The sequence below is a fragment of the Polyodon spathula genome, chromosome 1, assembly GCF_017654505.1.
Source record: "Polyodon spathula isolate WHYD16114869_AA chromosome 1, ASM1765450v1, whole genome shotgun sequence".
NCBI lineage: Eukaryota > Metazoa > Chordata > Actinopteri > Acipenseriformes > Polyodontidae > Polyodon > Polyodon spathula.
The window spans coordinates 55591359-55612436 of NC_054534.1; the positions used below are offsets into that span (position 1 = coordinate 55591359).

Below are 21078 nucleotides of genomic sequence, written 5' to 3' on the forward strand. Positions count from 1 at the left end.
AGCAGTGTTGTCGTCGTACCCCCCCCCCCCCCCCCCAGGGGGGTGTGTGTGTGGGTGGGTCGGTGGTGGGGTGGCCCAACCACCCACTTTAAAAGGGAAATTAACAGAAAACAATGAGTCAGTTCTAGTTTCAGCCAACACAGAGGTGTGGGCTTGGCCCCATGAAAGAATCTTATTCCCTCAAGCAGTGAGCAGTCCCTTTGTGTTTGTTCACACTATGGAGTAATCCTCCCTCTTATTTCTTCAGAGCTGCCTATTTTTTCAAGCTTTGCCAGCTGCAGCCTTCTGGTCACCACCTGAGGTTTTACTGCAGAGAAGGGTGTGTATGTGAGGCCAGATCTTGTTGGTTTCTGTTCCTGTGAAGGTCTCCAATACCCCTTTGTTTCTGTGGAAACCAAGATCATGCCATATTAAAAATCAAAACCACCAGTCTTAAAGTTAAAATCCCATACACAGTAGTCCTCCTCCTAAAGCATTCGATTTTGTTGACATGTTATTAGAAAGCCTATTTAAAATATGTCAGTTGACTGATCACTGATGGCTTAAACATTCAAAACAGAGCTCTCTCAGGCATTCATGTACTTTGACCATGGGAACTCTTCAGCATAGTAAGACTAAAATACAGATCTTATATCTGTGAAGGTATTTACATTGGTTTGCACTTAAATCCTGGAGATATGTAGTTGATCTAATTGAATGGTTATTGAGATGATGTTTTACCCTTAGGTTTTAGTTGGACAATTAAAATGGGTACTTACTATTAGCATGAGACATCTGCACAATCAATGAATTAGGCGGCTCTCCATGCAAGCCGTCTTCTAATTTACTCCTAATATGACAACTCTTAGATTTTTTTTTTTTAACCTTTCACATGGGTAAAAATGTCTCACTTCAACAGCTGGCTTGTTACAATATGAGACTAAACCTTGGGATTACATTTTAGTTTTGTAACTTTGTATTTTAAAATTTCATGGTCAACCCATGTAACAATTAAACAAAAATAAGACAAGAAAATGGATTTGTGAAATGACATGGTTTCCTGCAACACTGCATCAATGTACTCCTTAACCAACTATGGTTGATGTAATGCCATCAACCTTAGTTGGTTATCTTTATGGATTAGAACTCATGGTACACTAAGGCCCTGACAACACTATATAACCGATCGAGAACCGTAATCGAAACCATTCTAATTAATCAGCAAAAAGTGGGCTTAATGCATCCACACACTATTAGAATAGTCCGGTTACAGTTCCCAGCAGTGCAATGAACAGAAATTAACATGATAGTATCCCACAATGCACTGTATTTTATTTTAAAATAGTGTGGTATGCTTCATATTAATAGAGGTGCATATTGCTAAAAAGAAATAAAACAAGTATTTTGGGAAAAGTAAATGCGAACGCACACACACACACACACAAGTAGGACTTGAAGTTTTGGCTTTTTATTTTTAATCAAGTGGCTTCCCTGAACAATTGAACTGATTCTGTTTTCATAATTAAAATCAGAAAATACTGTTAATTACAAAACAATCTTTGGTTACTGGCTTATCCCTGATCTCAATTGCATTTCATCTTGCAGTCGCCTAGTTTATCATTGTGCTTTTGTTATTTTCACTTATTCAACAGAGTTGTCCTGACAGATTTTCTTCTCAGTATAACATACCCAGTACAGTGTACACTGATAGCAAGTCCATCATTTAAAATCAGCTTGATTTGTAGCAAAGAAAAAAATGCATCTTAAACCCAGTATTTATTTAGTAGTTGTCTTTTTATTAGAATGCAGAGGCAGCTTAACAACTACTAATTAACATTTAAAGGGAGGTAGTGATTTGGAAAATAAAAACTGAAACGTTCAAGCCCTATGTATAACTAACAGCTGTATGGCACGCAGTTCAACACAGTAGGCTACCAAGCATGGATCGCCCATACTTAAGCTGTGTGACATGATAAGCATCTAGTTTAAACACTGATTTGAATTGTGCAAATACAAACACACCTGTAATACTCAAGGACTGGTCTGGTCTGCGTCTCGTAGGACTTCAACCTCCTTGTGACAGTCTCCGTTTTGTCATCACTCCGCTGTGTCAGGGGCTCACCAGTAACGTCATCTAAACCCTATTCCAAGCCAAGACAGAACAAACATGTTGACTACCAGCACGTAACGTTAAATGGTTAGTAATTGGCTCTATGTGGGTTATATTAATGTTCAATGCTGATTGGTTGTTGACGCCAACTCAAATAAAATATCTAAGTTCTGAAAACACCTTTTTATACTTGCAATAAAGCAAACAAAAGTCACTGAGCCTTATCCAAGGTCTGTTTGTCTGAGATCCACATGCCCATAAAGGAAATACAAACATTTTTAGTTTCTATTGTAGTTTCAAATAGGAGCCCTTACCTCTTATGATTTGTCCCTTTCCATTTATGATAAGTCTACATCTTTTCTTAATTCCAAACTTTTTACCTAGATGAGCTGCCCTTCTGATGAAGACGCCAATAATGTGCTGTAGTACAGGACCCTCCTCGTTTCAAGACATTTTAAAATAATTGGTACATAAGAGTTTTACAATCTTGCAGGGGGTACATACTGCACAAAGTTGTGTATGTCCATTTTGTCATTTACAAACATTGTTAGATATGAACCCCTTATTTCACAATTGTTTCAGAAGTCAATACCCTTTCACCCCAGAGATCCCTGGGATTCAAATGGTGCATTCTGTCACATGGTTTAAGCATGTGCTAGACTAGCAGTGGTCTGCTGGTAGTGTCTGACAAAGTACTCCATTAGTGAAATGAAGGAGCTTTAACATTCATATATAAATCAACAATAGTTTAAATACTGTACTATTTTATTTAATGTATTATCTTTTGAAACTGAAGTTATTCATAAATACATATTAGTATTCCTAAATGTAGTTGTTACTCTTTTGTTGCATACTATAAAATGGGTAGCTTGACAACATTATTATTAATTTAGTTGCTGCCTTTATCCAAGGTGACATTTTAACAGTAAATAAAAGCTAAATACAATTTGATCTCCCAGCTCAGAGATATGCTCCACATTTGTGTCTTGGTTGTTCCCGCAACAAATCTATTTATTCATTATTGATTATTATTTATTTTGCTTCAGCCTCAAAATAAGAAATTTAAATACACAGAACGATAATATTTGTAATGTAGGATTTATACAACACACAGGGAATTAAGGTTTAGGGTAACATTTGAAAATTAATGGAATGAAACAAGATTTATACCGTATAAACAGAGCAAGTAGCTCAAGCTGCAACTGAACAAAATAAATCTATACTGTACTGTTCGCAGTAAAAAAAACAAGGAAATATTAAAAGAAAAACTGTAGTTTAATAATCTAAATGTTTGATTTGCAGCAAAAATAAAACTGAGAACCCTGTCCTGATGTTACAAAAGACTCTAGTACCGATTGGTGTCAAAGGCATTTTTTATTTTGCAATTCTAAGACAGTTCCAGACAACTTACAGGAATTCTGGGAGGGCTGAAGTTGGTGTTGTATACTCTGCCACTTCCTGGATGGATCCACCGGGAGCTCAGGCGCTCTTTGATGATCTCGAAAGGCACGTTCAAGTTTAGCACAGTGTCTACCTGGTAAACTTGGTCCAGGCATTCTGCCTGTGTCACTGTCCGTGGGAAACCTTTCAATTAAAAGGCAGCAGAATAAATACCTGTACCTCATAAAGCTTAAGGAGCAATGTGAGCCAAGCAGTCTGTAGGCATGACATTTGCTACATTTATATTTACTGTATTAACAGTTCAGTTGAAAATCAACTCCTGCGTTTCCACCAGAGTATAGACAAGCCTGTTTTTAACAGCATGAGAACAAATTCCACTCCATACAATGAGCAGGGTAATTTAGATGGATACTTGTTAAAACAAAATCATTCAACTGTCTAAAGTATTACAGGTATGCATTGAAAAAATGTTATGTATTTGTGACAAAGAGCGAATTAATCTAAATCAACAATCTCTCTCTCGAGCTGTGAGAGCACTGCACAGCAGGAATTGCGTGCCCTGTACTGAATGGTTGGTTGGGCAGTTCATTCCTGGGGAAGTTGGAAGCCGTCCATTCAGGAAAGAGACGGCGTCACGGTACCAGGAATCATCGCCCTAGTACAGTGAGTGAAGTTTCATTCATGAATTGAAGAAGATGTGATTGTACTAGCTATCAGAGGGGGCGGGGCTATGGGTACTTTAGGGGGACGTGACGTTGTGATCGGTTCCTTTTGTTGTGGTTGATGGGAGGAAACGAGGACTGTTTGGAAGCAGAGTTAAGTGTTTTGTCGTGTTTTGCAACTGTGTGTGTTTTGTCTTCGCCAGACTGATTAAGCACGGATCTGGTAGCTGCAGCCTTGGGCCAGAGATTCACTCAGACTTCATCGTACCTGCACTTAACCAGCATCACTGTTTCCAGAACCGCACCTGCACTAAGAGCACGCACTGTCCGGAGACGTGTCTGTGTTTGTGTTGTGTCTGTACTTTTTGTAATTATTATTTCGGGACTGCAACCCCCTTGTTTTGACACTGGCAAAACCCATTTGTGGGTAGAGCCAGCTTTATTATTTAAACCCGGTCAAGGAGACCAAAAGTAAATTAAAAGAAATAACTTGAACCGTGAACTTTGTGTTTGTCCTTGTTTGGAGCACCTGCATTACCCTTTCACGACGCGCAACAACCAACATGTTCACAGTATGATAATTACATTTAATGCGTAACAAATACACTAGTAATTTTACTGTACATTTTGAGTTTGCATGCTATCAAGGTTCTTGTACTTCGTTGGTTCCCGGCCTCTCAATGGTCAATTGTGAATATACTGCATGTGGTAGCTAGAGAATGGTTCTGTGAACTTCCATAAAAAGATGACCATTAAGTTCAAGTTTTCATTTATTAAAAAAAAAAAAAAAAAACACACACACACACTTACAACTGAGACCAGTCACTTGCAATGCATGTTTGTGACTGGTGAATAATTGACTGCATTCCTCGGCGCCATCTTAAGCCCCTTTCACACTGGCACTCCTACTCGGGTCTGGACCCGGGTCCTGGCTAATCGGGTCACAATCCTGTGTAGTGTGAAACCACATACCTACCTCAGGATGTGGGTCGACATGCTTTGACCTGGGTTGAGCGAGACAAAATGCTTGATGGCCGTTCGTGAGCCGACGCAATAACAAACAGCCACGTCTACGTGAACGTTTCACTTCCGCAAGGAACAGTTCTGTTTGTTCGGTTTAGCCATATTTTGTTGCCTGAGACACACCATGAGCCAGATTGCAGCAGGGATGAAGAAACATTTGCTCTAATCAACATTTGGGCTGACAGTTCAATCCAGACAAGCTTCAGTGGAAGCGTCCATAACAAGCTGCTTCCAGGGAATTGATATGTGTATAGTTTACTTGCCTCTGTCACCCAGGTCAACCCTGCTTTATTAAAAGCAACGTGTAATCACGTAGCCAACTCACATAACACCAGGTCCTGCCCAGGTAGGTTCTAACCGGGGTAAATCATGCCAATGTGAAAGGGGCTTTAGTTCTCCTCAACCTAACCTACCAATTTACAGAATCTTTGGAAGGTAAATATCTAAATACTGTGTTTGGAGAGAGTCGGAATGCTTTACATTGTTAAAGTAAGGTAATCTATTAGAAATACAACATTACCGTTTACTTGCATTAGTGCAAGATCGGTAGTTTTTTAAATATTAGAAATATATATGTGTATGCAGGCCTTTTGTTAAGTACCAGTCATTCCATCTGCAGCATTGGCATAAAGAAATTAATTTGTTTCTGTGTTTTTGTTTCATACTGTTTGTGGTCAAAGCAAATATGAATAATTGTATTATTGTATTTATAAGGCTTTAGGGAATGCCTACCCCATACATTAGTATTAAAGTATGTACAGTACTTAAAAGTACTCATGACTTAAGTAATGTTGCATTTTACTCAATGACCCAAAACCTTATTTGGAGCGCCGGGTTTAACATTTACAGTATTTAGACAAGAGCCACTGATACAGCCTTACATCTACAGGGGTACCACATCAGCACTGGCCAGAAAATAGCACACTGATCTTTAATGTGAACACATATATTTAAAAATATTCCAGGTTTCATGTTTTGCTTAATCGACCTCTCTGCATTGTGCCTGCTTAATTTTGGATCCCCAACATTTAAAATCGAACTTTCACTCAAACTATTTGAGCTAGAGACTTCAAGTGTATATTTATTGGAAATTGAATGAATCCAAAAATTATATTAAACAAATTTCCCTTAACAGTTTTTGATTTTTGACCTTTGGAAACAAACCCAGTACTAAAACAATTCTGAAAAAAAAATTGTGGAAAATTCAAAGTCTCTGCTTCACATATACAAAGTTAGAGGAAGGCAATATTTTTGGTTTGCTGTGAAAAAAAAAAGAAAGTTTTGAACCTTCTAAAATCAACCCCTTGACCCGATCTGGCCGAAAACGTCAATGTATTGTTTATTTTTGCCTTGAACAACCCCAAGCACCAAGTTTGGTGTCAATCAGAGGTGGGAGACATTTAAACACAGTATTTTTTGGGTGATTAATCATGGAATGACCCACATGGGTGTATACCATGGACCCCCTAATGTTCTGGGTCCATCACCATTTCACATTAGGAGTGGGTAAATAAACCTCTGAACATTGTTCTATGTTTTAGAAGAAATCCCCCAAATGTGCACCATTACAATCAAGTCATTCAAACCACTGATGCAAGACTAGCTTTACTCTGCACAATACAATGCAGAGGATGTCCCATGGTGTAGCAATTCAGCAGACCTGCACAGCAGGGGACCGTTGACCACAGACAAGTATTGAAGAAACGACTAATTGAATTTAAAACACAAACAACTACAAAGATTACAAGACTAAAACACAGTAAAAAAAAAAGAAAAAGTTCCTACCATCCAGCAGCCAGCTGCATTGCTCCAGACCCTTCAGGTCATGAAGGATTAGCCGAGTGATGACATCATCTGGCACAAGCTGACCTTGGTCGATGTAAGACTTGACCAGCAGCCCTACTTCTGTGAAGGCAAGCAGAGGAAAGACAGAATCAGCATAAAAATAAATACAAATATTTGAACTACAGGGTTGTAAACTGGTTTGTCACATGGTTGTTTCATTAGACAACCTTTCAATAATAGTTTTATGGGTTGCTGTTTTCTTAAAGATCAGTTTTATATTACCTTTGGATTTTTCTAACTATATACTACTGTATATTCTGCTTCATTACATTAGCAACAAGGTCTACGTGTTAATTACGGCAGGCAGCGTTTAAGAGGCATGCTTAAGGAATTTCACTTGAAGGGCAGGGCTTGAATTACATTGTTGTGTGCTGGGGTGATTTCCCCCCTATGCTGCAGCCAATGGGGAGGGGGCAAAAAAAAGGCACTTTTGCATATAAAAAATATTATATATATATATATATATATATATATATATATATATATATATATATATATATTGTAAAAGATTGCGCAACTCACACGGTTCATTGCCCCTTTAAGAACAGAACCAGGAAACAGGAATGGATTTTAACAGAGCTGACACCCACTTTTAATAAACACAAATCAAAAATAAACAAAACAAACAAACACCTAGCTCCTTCTTGGAGCACTGACTAACACCAGCCGTATTCTGTCTCACACAGGACGGCTAAGCCGTTTACCTGTCCGTTTAAAACACAACACGGTCTTCACACTCTACCTTGTACTACGATTGCACACACCTACAATCAATCGGGCTCCTCACACACCAGCCGCAGGGGATAACTAATAATTAAACAATAAACCGGTGTGCATTTTCACATTTTTTTAGCAGGGAGGATATTAACCCCCTCCCTGCTGTATTATATATATATATATATATATATATATATATATATATATATATATATATATATATATATATATATATATATATATTTCACTGTTTTCATTTATCTATGTGTAACTACTTGATAGTTTGTGATGCATGCATTTAACGTACCAAATGAAAGGCCACAAAATTTCCTTTCATATTATTTAAGTTGCAACAGGCGCATTTCCATAAAAATCATGTTTGGTCACGGCTATATTGTAAAAACAAAACCTAAGCTGTGAACTCTGTCACGTGATGAGAGGCTTAACTTCAGGCGATGGTAGTTCCGGCTAGGAGTACCGCATACACATACCAACATTTTTGGAAAGCCCCGAATCTGTACTTTCAAACAAGCCAGGTAGGTGGCTTTTACGGTGCCTGAGTAATATGTGCGTAACCTTTGTGTGCTGGCGCCCCAAAAGTTTTAAAGAGTTAAAGCGAAAGTCACTGCTTGCAAAAGACCTAGAAAGACTTAATATCATTTTTTTCCCAAAACTGTTTACTTACTGCAGTGTACTGAGTTTCTATAATGTTAAAGATAGCAGCCGAGAATCATGTAGGAGAGAATAAAGTATTGTGGCACTTAAAACATCCAGCACTACTTTTATTTATTTCTTTATTTTAACCAGAAAATAGTGTAAAAATAGTATAGTGCTTTCGTCACTGACCCCCACTTCTTTAGAGACTGTTGTAGTGTTTCAGGCATTCTAAATTGGGTAAAAAATAGAGTAGCCTGGTGTCTTAAAATATCGCTGCAGAATTTTCCCGCACTGAAAGTTGCAGATATGCGGGAGCAACTTGGAAAAGGTGTAATTCCCGCGATCCTGCAAAATTCAAGGAGCCCTGAAGGAGAGATTTCAAGCTTGTTCTGTTATGTTAACTAACAGAGCTCCAGACACAGTTTTGGATTATTCCGTTATTTACTCTCCAATGTGAGTAAACTGTATTTTGTGTGAGTAAAATGGAACATTACCTTAAAGTCATGAGTACTTTTAATAAATACTGTACATACTTTAAAGCTAACTTATGGGGTATGCATGAACTACAGCCTAACATTTTAACTGCAATGTTATTTTAACTACTATACAAAATCTTTGTCTTTAGTCCTGCATTATTATTATTATTATTATTATTATTATTATTATTATTATTATTATTATTATTATTATTATACGTGAAGTTGCTACTCTCACTGTAGTTAGATTCTGCATTCACTGAGTCTCCTCCCCCAGTATGCTGTTAGCTTTTTCTGTACTTCCTTTCTCAATCTCTTGTGCTCTCCCTTTCAATAGAGATGCTCCCTAAAATTTAAAAACAAAACAAAAAATGTCCAAAAATATTTTCTTAAACTATACCGATACTGCACTAATACAAATAAATAGGGGTGAGATGATACACCAAGGTCACGATACAATACGTATCACGATACTAATGAAAAACTCATCTCTGCTTGACGGACTTGAAAATAATTACAATTTCAATTCTACAGATTCCATTCAAAATCAATTATATTTCCCACAAAGTAGTAAACAACTAATTTGAATTTAAAGACAAAGCAGTATGTCAACTAGAGCTCCTGGTATATCAAATCTCCTCACCACATTAATGAAAGAGGAGACCCGACAAACAGGAGAGGGGTCATTGTCTATGAGGAGAACCAACAAACAGGAGAGGGGTCATCGTCTCTGAGGAGACCCGACAAACAGGAGAGGGGTCATTGTCTATGAGGAGAACCAACAAACAGGAGAGGGGTCATCGTCTCTGAGGAGACCCGACAAACAGGAGAGGGGTCATCGTCTTTGAGGAGAACCAACAAACAGGAGAGGGGTCATCGTCTCTGAGGAGACCCGACAAACAGGAGAGGTGTCATCGTCTCTGAGGAGACCTGACAAACAGGAGAGGGGTCATCGTCTCTGAGGAGACCCGACAAACAGGAGAGGGGTCATCGTCTCTGAGGAGACCTGACAAACAGGAGAAGGGTCATTGTCTCTGAGGAGACCCGACAAAGGAAGAGGGGTCCCATCGTTTAGGAGCCCTCACATAAATAGAGGCATCAGAACCTTAAAGAGAAGAAAAGGAATGGGGTCTGGCCAGGGGTCCCCTCTGACTCACAGAGAACCCTCCTCTACAAGGTAAATGAAGCAAAGCTTAACAAAGGGTTGGAGAAGGTGGAATCACTAACCCCTCATAGATTGCCCCCCACCCCCCGGCTCCCTGCTGAAGACATTTATGAGAAGAAAAAGGAGAACCGCTAATGTATATAGAAAAGGAGAAAAAACATTTAACACGAGATGGAAAGAAAACACTTAACGTGACAAAGGGGTTAGTAAAATGCACCCTAATGACTATGTGAAGACCCTCCGCACAGTGGAAAGGAAAAAATCCCTTTCTTTTTACTTTCTTTTTTTAGGAGGAAGTGTTTGGTGGCCCAGGTGGCAACAATGGACTGATTGGCAGATATTATTTCGGCTGATGAAGAATGAATGTAAGCTTCGACTGCTGATTAAGTCCGGCAAACCATATTTTTGATTAGATGCTGTTTAATCTCTGCTCTGATTCTGAATGAATGAGGAGTGTAGAATTAGGGGGAAATCCTGCTCTGGAAACCAAAGTGGAGAGCTGGAAAAAAAACAAAAAAAAACAATGGCTTGATACAGCAGAGCTGTTTACATTAAACAGGGGGTCGGAAGGAGATTTGGGTTTATGTTCTGTGATATTTCAGCATGGAAGTATAAGGGCATAAAATGAGTCTTTTTTTTTTTTTTTTTTTTTTTTTTAAACCTGAATACATTGTCCTTGCTGAAGCCGATCTGCTTTTGAAAAATGTGAATCTAGAATATGCGTGAGTTCACTGCAGTGAATACCCAGAGAAGGAAAACTGGAAATAGAAGAAACTGTATATTTGAAGCATCTCAAAAATCTAAAAAAATCCACAGGAGCTAGGTGTTTATTTTGTTTTTGTTTATTTTGTATTATTAACTTCAATTCTGTGTGTCGGGTCTACGTTCTTAAAGAGGCAACGAACCCGAGATTGCAGTTCGGTTACTATATATATATATATATATATATATATATATATATATATATATATATATATATATATATATATATATATACAGTACAGTATATATGTTTCAACATCAAGTACAGATGTTTCAACATCAAATATTCAGAGGAGACTGTGTGAAGCTGGCCTAACTGGAAGAACTGCTGCAAAGAAACCATTGTTAAGAGTGCAGAATAAGAGGAAGAGACTTGCCTGGGCGAGAAAACACAGAAACTGGACGTTTGAGGATTGGAAGTTGGTCTTACAAGTACAAGGTTGTCCTGGAAGAAAACTTTCTTCCTTCTGCTCTGACAATGTTTCCCAACTCTGAGAATTGGTTTTTCCAGCAGGACAATGCTCCATGCCACACAGCCAGGTCAATCAAGGTGTGGATGGAGGACCACCAGATCAAGACCCTGTCATGGCCAGCCCAATCTCCAGACCTGAACCCCATTGAAAACCTCTGGAATGTGATCAAGAGGAAGATGGATGGTCACAAGCCATCAAACAAAGCCGAGCTGCTTGAATTTATGCGCCAGGAGTGGCATAAAGTCACCCAACATCAATGTGAAAGACTGGTGGAGAGCATGCCAAGATGCATGAAAGCTGTGCTTGAAAATCAGGGTTATTCCACCAAATATTGATTTCTGAACTCTTCCTAAGTTAAAACATTAGTATTGTGTTGTTTAAAAATGAATCTGAACTTATTTTCTTTGCATAATTCAAGGTCTGACAACACTGCATCTTTTTTGTTATTTTGACCAGTTGTCATTTTCTGCAAATAAATGCTCTAAATGACAATATTTTTATTTGGAATTTGGGAGAAATGTTGTCAGTAGTTTATAGAATAAAACAAAAATGTTCATTTTACCCAAACACATACCTATAAATAGTAAAACCAGAGAAACTGATAATTTTGCAATGGTCTCTTAATTTTTTCCAGAGCTATATATATATATATATATATATATATATATATATATATATATATATATATATATATATATATACAGTTTAATAATAAAAGTATAATTAACACTCCATACACATGATAAGATACTAAAAAAATCCTTGTGTCTGGAGTAACAACGATTGGGTTTACAAAAGCCCAACAATAAACAAACACAATTGTAAATAGTGTTTATTACACCATAAACTAATAGCGTGGTAGAGGACTAACACAAAATCAGCAATTCTATGACTGATGCAGCATTTTTTTGGGGTTTGTTTTTTTTTAAAGAAGCTCAAAGCAATGGAAACAAGTTTGATAACAGTGCTAGTAAAAGTCTAAGATTAGATTAATACTTGGACCTTTAAGAGTTATACAGTAACAGACTGTCATAGTTTTTTTTTTCCTTTGTATTCAATAGTAATATGACGGGACTGTAACCGACTTCTTTATCCAATAACAAGAGCGAAAACTATAGTTTATTTTCATGTGACAGACAGACTGACTTGTTACATGAATAATATTACTTACCAAGTGACAAAGGCTTCTGGGTGCCTTTTTTTTAGATGTTGCAGCAAAACTGTGGTGCCATTTCATCTTTCCTTTGCATATGCTGCACTGAACATGTGAATTGCTAGGTTGGCCAAAGAAATCCCACGCAACGCCTGTGTCTCTGGCGATTCTCGCAAATTTCTTGGCCTCCCACTTCCATCACTTTCCAAACTCCTTTTCTTTCCCCGGTCTTCAGTCTTGCTGTGTGAATCCACCACGTTGCCGTGTTCCCGCTTGCCACTCTCAGCACATCACCACAAAAAGGTTTTCCAGACTGTTTTGTTTCATTTAATTTTTCTCCCAATGAAAGCACTGTTAAACGTAAAAACAATATTGTGTCGGCTATAGCGGGAGGATAGAAGTAAAAAAAAAGGATAGAGGTTCTAAACAAAACTGCGACTGTGCTGCTTCTTGTAAAATAACAATAAGAAGTAATAATAAATTAGCAAAATCACGTCTCAAATAGGGTTGCGTGGGTAGTATTAAAGAAATACGTCTGACTTGCAGTTTGATGCAAACAGGTTTTATTTATCTAAAAGAGAGAACAGGGATAGTCACAGGATAGAAGATGTATATGTGTGTGTGTGTGTGTGTTTTATTCTTTTAAACACAAAACAAAAAAAAAACCTGCCATCTTCATTTTTTCTATATAAAAGTTTAGTTTTTATTTTTTGTTTAAATCTTTTATTAATAGATTGCTTTCACTCTCTCAACCAAATCAGTATTACCGATCTGCTGTTGAGTATTCCTGTCTCGATCAGACCGAGACAGCCGATCGGAATTATTTGAGAATGTGCCTGGCGTGAATGTAGCTAATAAATAAATGCATATATAAAGGTGATTAGTCGAATACCAAAAAACTGTTGAGTAATAAATTAATCGCAACGACTCGAGTAACTCGATTAATCATCCCAGCTCTAAAATAGAGTAGACTTAATTAATGAAAGGAGATGATAGGATAGAGGGGGCTAGCTAACACCCCCTGAAACAAACTGGATAGGTTATCATTAGTTTGGACATTTGCCCCAGCACTGTTATACCAATTTACCTTCCAAAAGCTCAGTTGACAGATAAGTAAATTGGTAGGTTAGGTTGAGGGGGGCTAAAATAGCACAGAGAAATCCTGATGAAGAATCCAATCGCTTATTCACCAGTTACAAACACACACTGCAAGTGAGTGGATTCAACCATACTTTTTCTTTACTGAAAACCCAGACTTATTGGTCACGTGTTTCTGGCAAATCAGCAGGCTACAATCAGCTGTCCTGCTATTTGTATGACCCATTGTCTAGCTACCGCTTGCAGTATATTAACAATTGACCATTGAGAGGCTGGTAACCAATTAAGTACAAGAAGCTTGATAACATGCAAACTCAAGCTGTGCAGCAAAATTACTAGTGTATTCTTTACGCATTACATTATAATACCATGCGCAATTCATATTTTTGTTATGCATAAAACACCCTGTACACAGCTTATCTGGAGCGCCGGTTACTAATTTTTAAAACAGCAATTAATCTATAATCTTTTGAAGTGTTAAAACTCACTACGTATTAGGGAAAACACTGTATAATCTGAACTGTGAACTCACTGAAATGCACATCCTTGAGGTTCTCACCTTGTTTGTAAATGTTTGATTACGTTTCAAGGCAGGTATTGGTGTACAGTATATGCTCTGAATTCAAGCAGATTTCTCTTTTGGGTGGAGTTACTAGTACCTTCCACTGTTTGAATTGAATCTGACTATAGTCTTGCTTGGAACACCCACTTACCGAATTCCTCTTTTTCACCTTGTGACAGGGAGCGTGAGGATCTGAGCTGCAAATCTCCCTCCCGACTCAAAAGGCCACTAAGCAGAGGTACTTGCATGCCTGTTCAGAGATGGGCCAGCTTGGAGAGAGGGGCGGAAAAGGAAGTCAGCCATCTTGGTGCAGGGCGTAATGACCATATTAGGGGACAAGATCACTGTGATCAGCTGTGTTGCATTAGACAACTGACAGGTGTGCTGAGTCGTGCTGATCATGGGGTGGAGTCCACTGGTATATAAGGGCTGTCATTTTGTAAGTGCGAGGCTTGTTGAGGTAATACTGGAGCTAGGTTCCTGAGCTGTGTGTTTGTTTATTTGGTTATTTTTGTGCTACGTGTTTGTGTTTATTGTCAGAGTGATCCCTGACACCAAGGAGCTGCCGCATCACTGCCAGCACTTTTCACCTTGGACACCACACACCCCGGACAACAGAACTGGACACTTAAGCACCTGAGCACCTGTACTTTTCACCACCCCAGAAGTGCACCCAAGGAGCTGAGAGGGACTCGTTCTGTTGGAACTTATGATTTATATTTTTGTTGCTTTGAACTGTGTTTTTTTTTGTTAATAAAGTTCACCCTACCATTGTGGTAGGGTATTTGCAAATTCACAAGTGACTCTGTGACGTCTGCTCCACACCCACACCCACTGCACCGTCACACACCTATTACAGCTTTACCACCAGGCCTTTGTTTCATATAGTACCACAACATCATTATCTTGACCCTGCACAATCTTTTAATTCCCAAAGGGTATACCTAACAAGGTAAACACTAAGTGCTTTCCAGTGCTAAACTTTCAGCAGATTCAAACTATTAACTGTCTTCCAATCACTTTGTGTCAAACTATAGTACATCTGGTGAGCTTTACTGTCAAATAAATAACTAAATAAAATAGAGAACAATTAAATCATTAAAACAGAGGCATATCTGAATACAAGACCTGTGTTTAGATAACTAAACAGGATTATGTTTACCAAGGTTATATATTAAAAGGAAGGACTCCATTTAAGTGATTTTAATAATAACCGATTATATCAATTAAACAGACTGAATAGGTGTTTATTTACTTATAACAAGATTACCAATGTTTGTTTGTCAAATGAACACGAGCAGATCTACAGCACTTCAAAATGTCTGGTGCCGAGTGAGCACTGACAGACTATAAAACAAATTTAAATAGGGACCAGTTCATTTTACTAATAGCTGGGGAAAGTATTTTACAACACTATAAATTCACACAATGAAAATAAGGATGAACTGATTTGCATTAACACACCATCAGTTATGAATCAACATAGAAATGGATCCACATTAACTATGTTAATTATGTGAATTTCTATTTTCACGAAAGCCCTTTACCCCAGCTAAGAGCTGGCCCGTACTTGCTGATTTTAAGCTATTTTTTGCACACTAGTTTAAAAGATAAAAAAAAAAAAAAAATCATTTATGGGTTCCCCAGTCTGGCCAACCTTCAAGAAAGTTCTTTAACTGCAGTACACCCTTGTTATAACGCCCTTCGCACCTGGCCCCTGGATCCCAAATAAAAAAAATATATAAAACACTGTCAACATCCCGGTCTGTACGCACAGGATGCCATCTCTACAGTGAAGTCAGCTCTTTTGCCTTAATAGATTATACGCTCTGTGTAACTCTGAAATGAAAATAATTTTATGTAGCAACAAAGCTGGAAACTATATAGATCGTGTAAAAAAAGCAGTAATACAGGTATAGCTCTGATGTCTGCTTGGAAATAAATAATAATATAGGTTATCAAAAAACACTTTGTTTTTTGGCTTGTTCAGCAATCAAGCGGCAGAGCAAAATTGATTAAAAAAAAAAGAAAGATCTGATTAGCTTTTCATATTGGGTTGATTTGAAATAAAAGCTCAGTTTGGGATTCTTGCATGTTGGATTAAGATTTGGTGCACTGAAACGGTTCGTGTCATATTGATTTAGAATAAAAATTCAGCTCCAATTTGTGATTTTTGCTTTTTCTACTGCGTTTTAATTCTTTAGCGAATAGGATGAAGCAAAGGCAGAATACTGCATACATGAGACGAACAGATACATGTAATTTTCATCTCATTAACTTACTCCAACAGTTTACTGTTCATTTTGATTGTCCTTTCGCTATAACAAACCCCTTGATATAACGAACAGAAGGCTTGGACCCCAACAGGTTTGTTATAGCGAGGGTGTACTGTATTAATCCAAACAGACTCCTATCAAGAAAGGCACAATTATACATGATTAACTGCTAAAATCAGATTTTGTTTTTTACCAATACAATACATTCACTGAAACCTCAAGCTGTTTTTTTTTTTTTATTCTCAGATTATTTCCAGCTATGAAACCAAAGAACTCCTCAAAAATCCTTTCTGCTATTCAAGTGTTGTTCTCTTGGCTTGTTTTACTTGCCCTTCTTGTTAATACAGCACACTGTTTTTGTCCGGTACTATTGAAATGCTGGCCAATTAATATTCAGGAAGGGTTGAAGAGTGGATTCTAATTCAGCTCACATTGGTTTGTAAGGAAAGACATCCTGAAACCCTCAGAATTGCCTCTGAGGGGACACTAGTCTACATTTTTCCAGAAAACTGAAGAAAGGGATTTTTAAAACATTTTTTAGTCACATCAAAATTACAAGTTTCGGGCAACTTGATTTTGTAGAAGCAACATTACATCATAGGATTAGGCAACCAATGAAAAGTCATGAGGAAAGTCATGGAATACGGTAAAAAGCCATTGGTGTTTTAGCTGTAAATGCACCATGTGCAGGTGCAGATAATTAAAGGTAAACAAGGTATTTATATTTACAAGCCCACGAAAAACCATACTAACCAATATTGAAACTGCTTGCCATAAAGAAAAAACGTACCCGACCTATTCACCACGCAAAAATGTTTTCATTAAACAGAAGCCTATTAATCTATATAAAACATTTACCTTCAACTATTTGAAGCACAGTGCATTTTACAGCTAAAAATGTAAATGGCTAGTTAACTATGCCTTTTATATCTGTAAATATACATAAGACAATAGGTGATCACCCTTTCAGAATGAAACAACTGGACACCTTCCATTTCTTATGCTGGATATATATATATATATATATATATATATATATATATATATATATATATATATATATATATATATATATATATATATATATATATACACACACATTATATTTATTGTTTCAAAATAATGTGGCAGGAGCGGTGGTATGATGGCGTGCCTTTATGATCCCCATTGCAAATACAACTGACTACGTGACTGTGTAACAAGAGGCACTTGCTGAAGTTTGAAAAACGTGTCTTAAGTTGTTTGGTTCACTCCACAGAACTTACACCTCGACTAGATGCAACTTACAAGGAAATACAAGCCAAACAAGGGTTACTGCATTTCAAAATGCACTTTACAAATCCAACGTCAATTCTCAACATTTGTAAATATATACATTTTAAAACATAGGCCAACTTTGTTCTGCTTGCAAAGTTGCATTCACCATGACTTGAGTTTGTTTTAGAGATGTATCTTAACATAATTTACTATGTATACACCACAATGTCTATATACATTTGCTGATATTACAACAGCCGTGAGTAAATTAGTTGCACTTGTCAAAAACTTTCTCTCGAGTCACATTTTCTAACACATGACCGATGAAATCCGCATGTTAGTATTCTCAAACATGGGTAGATACAGTAAAGTATCATTCATGCAAACAGCATGCACATTCTGATTTTTTAAACATGCTCGTGTTTTTTTTTTTGTTTTGTTTTTTTGTTTTTTTTTATAATATTATTAGTTCTATGTAGTTGATAGGGCTTGAGTGAACCGAGTGTTGTCAGATGACCCCAAAGCAGTTTATTGTACTTTACATTTGTTTTTATTTTGTCAGTTTAACCAAGCAAGAGTCAAGAGAGAACTAAATTTCCATTTGCTACATCGTACCTGTTTTTTCTTTGATGTTGGTCCTTAGAACGTCTCCACTGGAAAGGTGTTTCAATCCAAACCTGATTAAAATCCGTTCAGACACTGTGCCTTTCCCGGAGCCGGGGGGTCCCATGATGACAGCACGAAATAGGCGTAAAACCATGATTTATAAAATAAAATAAATTAAAAAAAAAAAAAAAAAAAAACACATGAATATTTAAAATACGTTTTCCTTTGTGAATCAGTGTGACGGTTTCTGTGATATAAATTGAAACAAATACATTAAAAATAAGAATTAAATGCGTTTTCTTCAGGTTGTAAAACAATGCCTTGAGTTTCGGAGTGAATCTGATCTGTTTGAATTATGTTGACGCCTTCGAAGGAGGAGAAAGTTTGCAATCCCGGGAAGAGGCAGTGCTGCAGTCTGACCATCAGCAGAAGTAATGATCAAAAGTGTTCATTTTTCGGAGACGGGTGGAACGTGCAAAAACTGTTAATGTTCTACAGCGGGGGAGGGGGGAGGCAGGCGCAGAGCTTTTTAGACTTAGTACAGCAAACGAGTTTCTAAAATCTGTTTGCAGCCTCTGCAAAAAAAAAAAAAATGCAAATAGCAACTTTTGTATGTACGAAATGTTTCGTTTTCATCACGTTTTCTGGCAATACAATTTTTAAAAATGACAGTGTAACAGTTACTACAATGGTTCCGACTATGTTTATTTTCTTTCAACACACACACAAAAAAAATCTATTGGCCGAAATTCCTTAAAATTAAAACTTGAAATTGCTTAAAATTCCATGTATGTCGTCTGAATGTATAATGCTTGTATATTTTACATACTCTTGGGTATTGTGTTCATAACTGCTTTAAACCTCTAGATTCCCTAAATTCAATTCTAATGTGATTTTTTGCATTAGCAGTATTTGTAAAACTAGAATTGTGTTTACATATTACTATCTTGACTTATTCACTTTCCACTCCACTGTATTTAATGTACGATTTCATATATTATGCTATCATGCACTTTCCGCTGTATTTAATTATTATTATTATTATTATTATTATTATTATTATTATTATTATTATTATTATTATTATTATTATGTATTATGCATTTCTCTGTATTTAAAGTATTATGGATTTTCTTGTTGTTACTGCATCTTGTAAAGCGCTTTGTGATGGTGGTCCACTATGAAAGGCGCTATATAAAATAAAGATTTTTTATATATATATTAAATACAGTAAGGTTTCTTCAACGTTTTTGAGCGAAGCAAGACTCGGGAGACCAGGTGGGATTCCAAAATATGACAAGTTTTAATTCTCTTCTCTTCACAATGGTTGTCTCACTCTCTACTATCTTATTTTCTCTCAAACACTGTCGCTGTACCTCTCTTCCACTCTACAGACTAACTCAGATTGTTCTAACTGCTTCACATCACTACCTCTGCCTCAGCAACTACTCAAGTCAAAGTCTGGCTGCGTTGCCAACTAGTTTTACAAAAAAACCGCCCAAACCCCGCCCAAAACCCGCCCAATCAGGAGCGTAAATTGTGACATCACAATCACCTATGCTGTTGTTCCCCATTATAACAAGAAGCAACTACACTATTTACAATTGCAGCTCTTTGTGTTTTATGTGCTTAATTACCAGGGATACTAGGAATTTGTTTGCTACTGAAAACCGCGGAAAAGCACGGATTTTCTATGCTATGATAATTTTTATTTTTACCTTTGCAAAAACCAGGCAAGGCTTTTTTTTTTTTTTGGTTATTTGGTAACCATCTATATAGGCAAATTTGTTTTAAATTTAGTAAACATACTTGTTCAATAAAACTGCTTCTGGTGATCGAGGCACACTGTCAGTGTCACATTCATGCTGAAACGTAGCTGCAGTTTACTTCAGTATCCGGTGCGTTTGTACGACTCAACAAGCTGTTTAAAAGATGCCGAAAAACTATAGAAATCACACCTAAATATCGGGTCAATGAGTTACCTCAATTTAGCCTTTTATTTATCGAGTCATTCATTTTCTTTAGTCAGGTAAAAGCCTTAAGAATAAATTTTCATTTGCAATAATGTCTGTTCCCCGGACTGGCGCCTTTTAGAAATTGCTATGTTTGTAGCCCAAATAATGAAATATACATCATATGACAGATACTGATTGATGTGTGTTATTGTTACAATGTTTTGCAACAGTGTAAGGGTTGTGAATCGTATAGCTTAGTATTTTGCTTAAAAAAATACAGTAAATATTTTAAAACTATTCAAAATGTATCCAAAAATACCCTCACAAATGCCCACAACTAGCCAAAAAAAATATGCCCCCGCCCAAAGCCATTTTTTTCCCACGCACAATACATAAAAAAAAACAAGCCCAATCGGGCAAAATACATGTAACACTAAAGAATGACAAAAACAAGCAGACAAACAAATGTCCAACGTTAAATATGTAAGAGAGACAGGTACGATATTATACGAACGCATACAGAATCACCTATCAAACATAAGAAATACAAAAGAATATGCCATGTGAAACAACTAATACTCAGTTACTCAGTGATCACTATTTTAAAGAAATTGGGAATACTCACCTTGGTATGGTAGCAGATCGACGTCACAATGATAAAAATGGAAATAGGGTATTAATGATAGAGAAATATGATTTTTTTTTTAGATGTCTGATAGAGTTTTGTACGGAACATAAAATAATTAAACATAAAATAATTATAAATTAGTAAGGGGTAATGTTACTGAACACGTGAGCAGAAATGTAAATAAATATGAACTTTACATCGATGATTATTATATATTATTCTGTAGATATTATAAATAGACCAGCACATGTTTACGGAAACTTTGTGGGGGAG

At 36.9% G+C, this 21078-nt stretch overlaps 1 protein-coding gene across 1 annotated transcript; it reads right to left on the reverse strand.

Moving 5' to 3' along the window:
- Positions 1–82: 82 nt before the first annotated feature.
- LOC121319768 (GTP:AMP phosphotransferase AK3, mitochondrial-like) lies at positions 83–18659 on the reverse strand. Its single transcript, XM_041257583.1, has 5 exons — positions 18232–18659; positions 6961–7080; positions 3501–3673; positions 2002–2120; positions 83–385 (listed from the first exon to the last, which is right to left on the reverse strand). Exons 1-5 carry the CDS (start codon positions 18374–18376, stop codon positions 262–264), a joined length of 681 nt encoding a protein of 226 aa, XP_041113517.1. The 5' UTR covers positions 18377–18659; the 3' UTR covers positions 83–261.
- Between the last annotated feature and the right edge of the window lie 2419 nt (positions 18660–21078).

Coding starts and splice junctions, on each gene's coding strand:
- LOC121319768 (XM_041257583.1), bottom strand. CDS start 18,376: ATGGTTTTACGCCTATTTCGTGCTGTCATCATGGGACCCCCCGGCTCC. Junction 3,674..6,960: donor ATGCAGCTGGCTGCTGGATG/GTAGGAACTTTT, acceptor TTTAATTGAAAG/GTTTCCCACGGACAGTGACA. Junction 2,121..3,500: donor TCAGCCCTCCCAGAATTCCT/GTAAGTTGTCTG, acceptor GGCTTGGAATAG/GGTTTAGATGACGTTACTGG.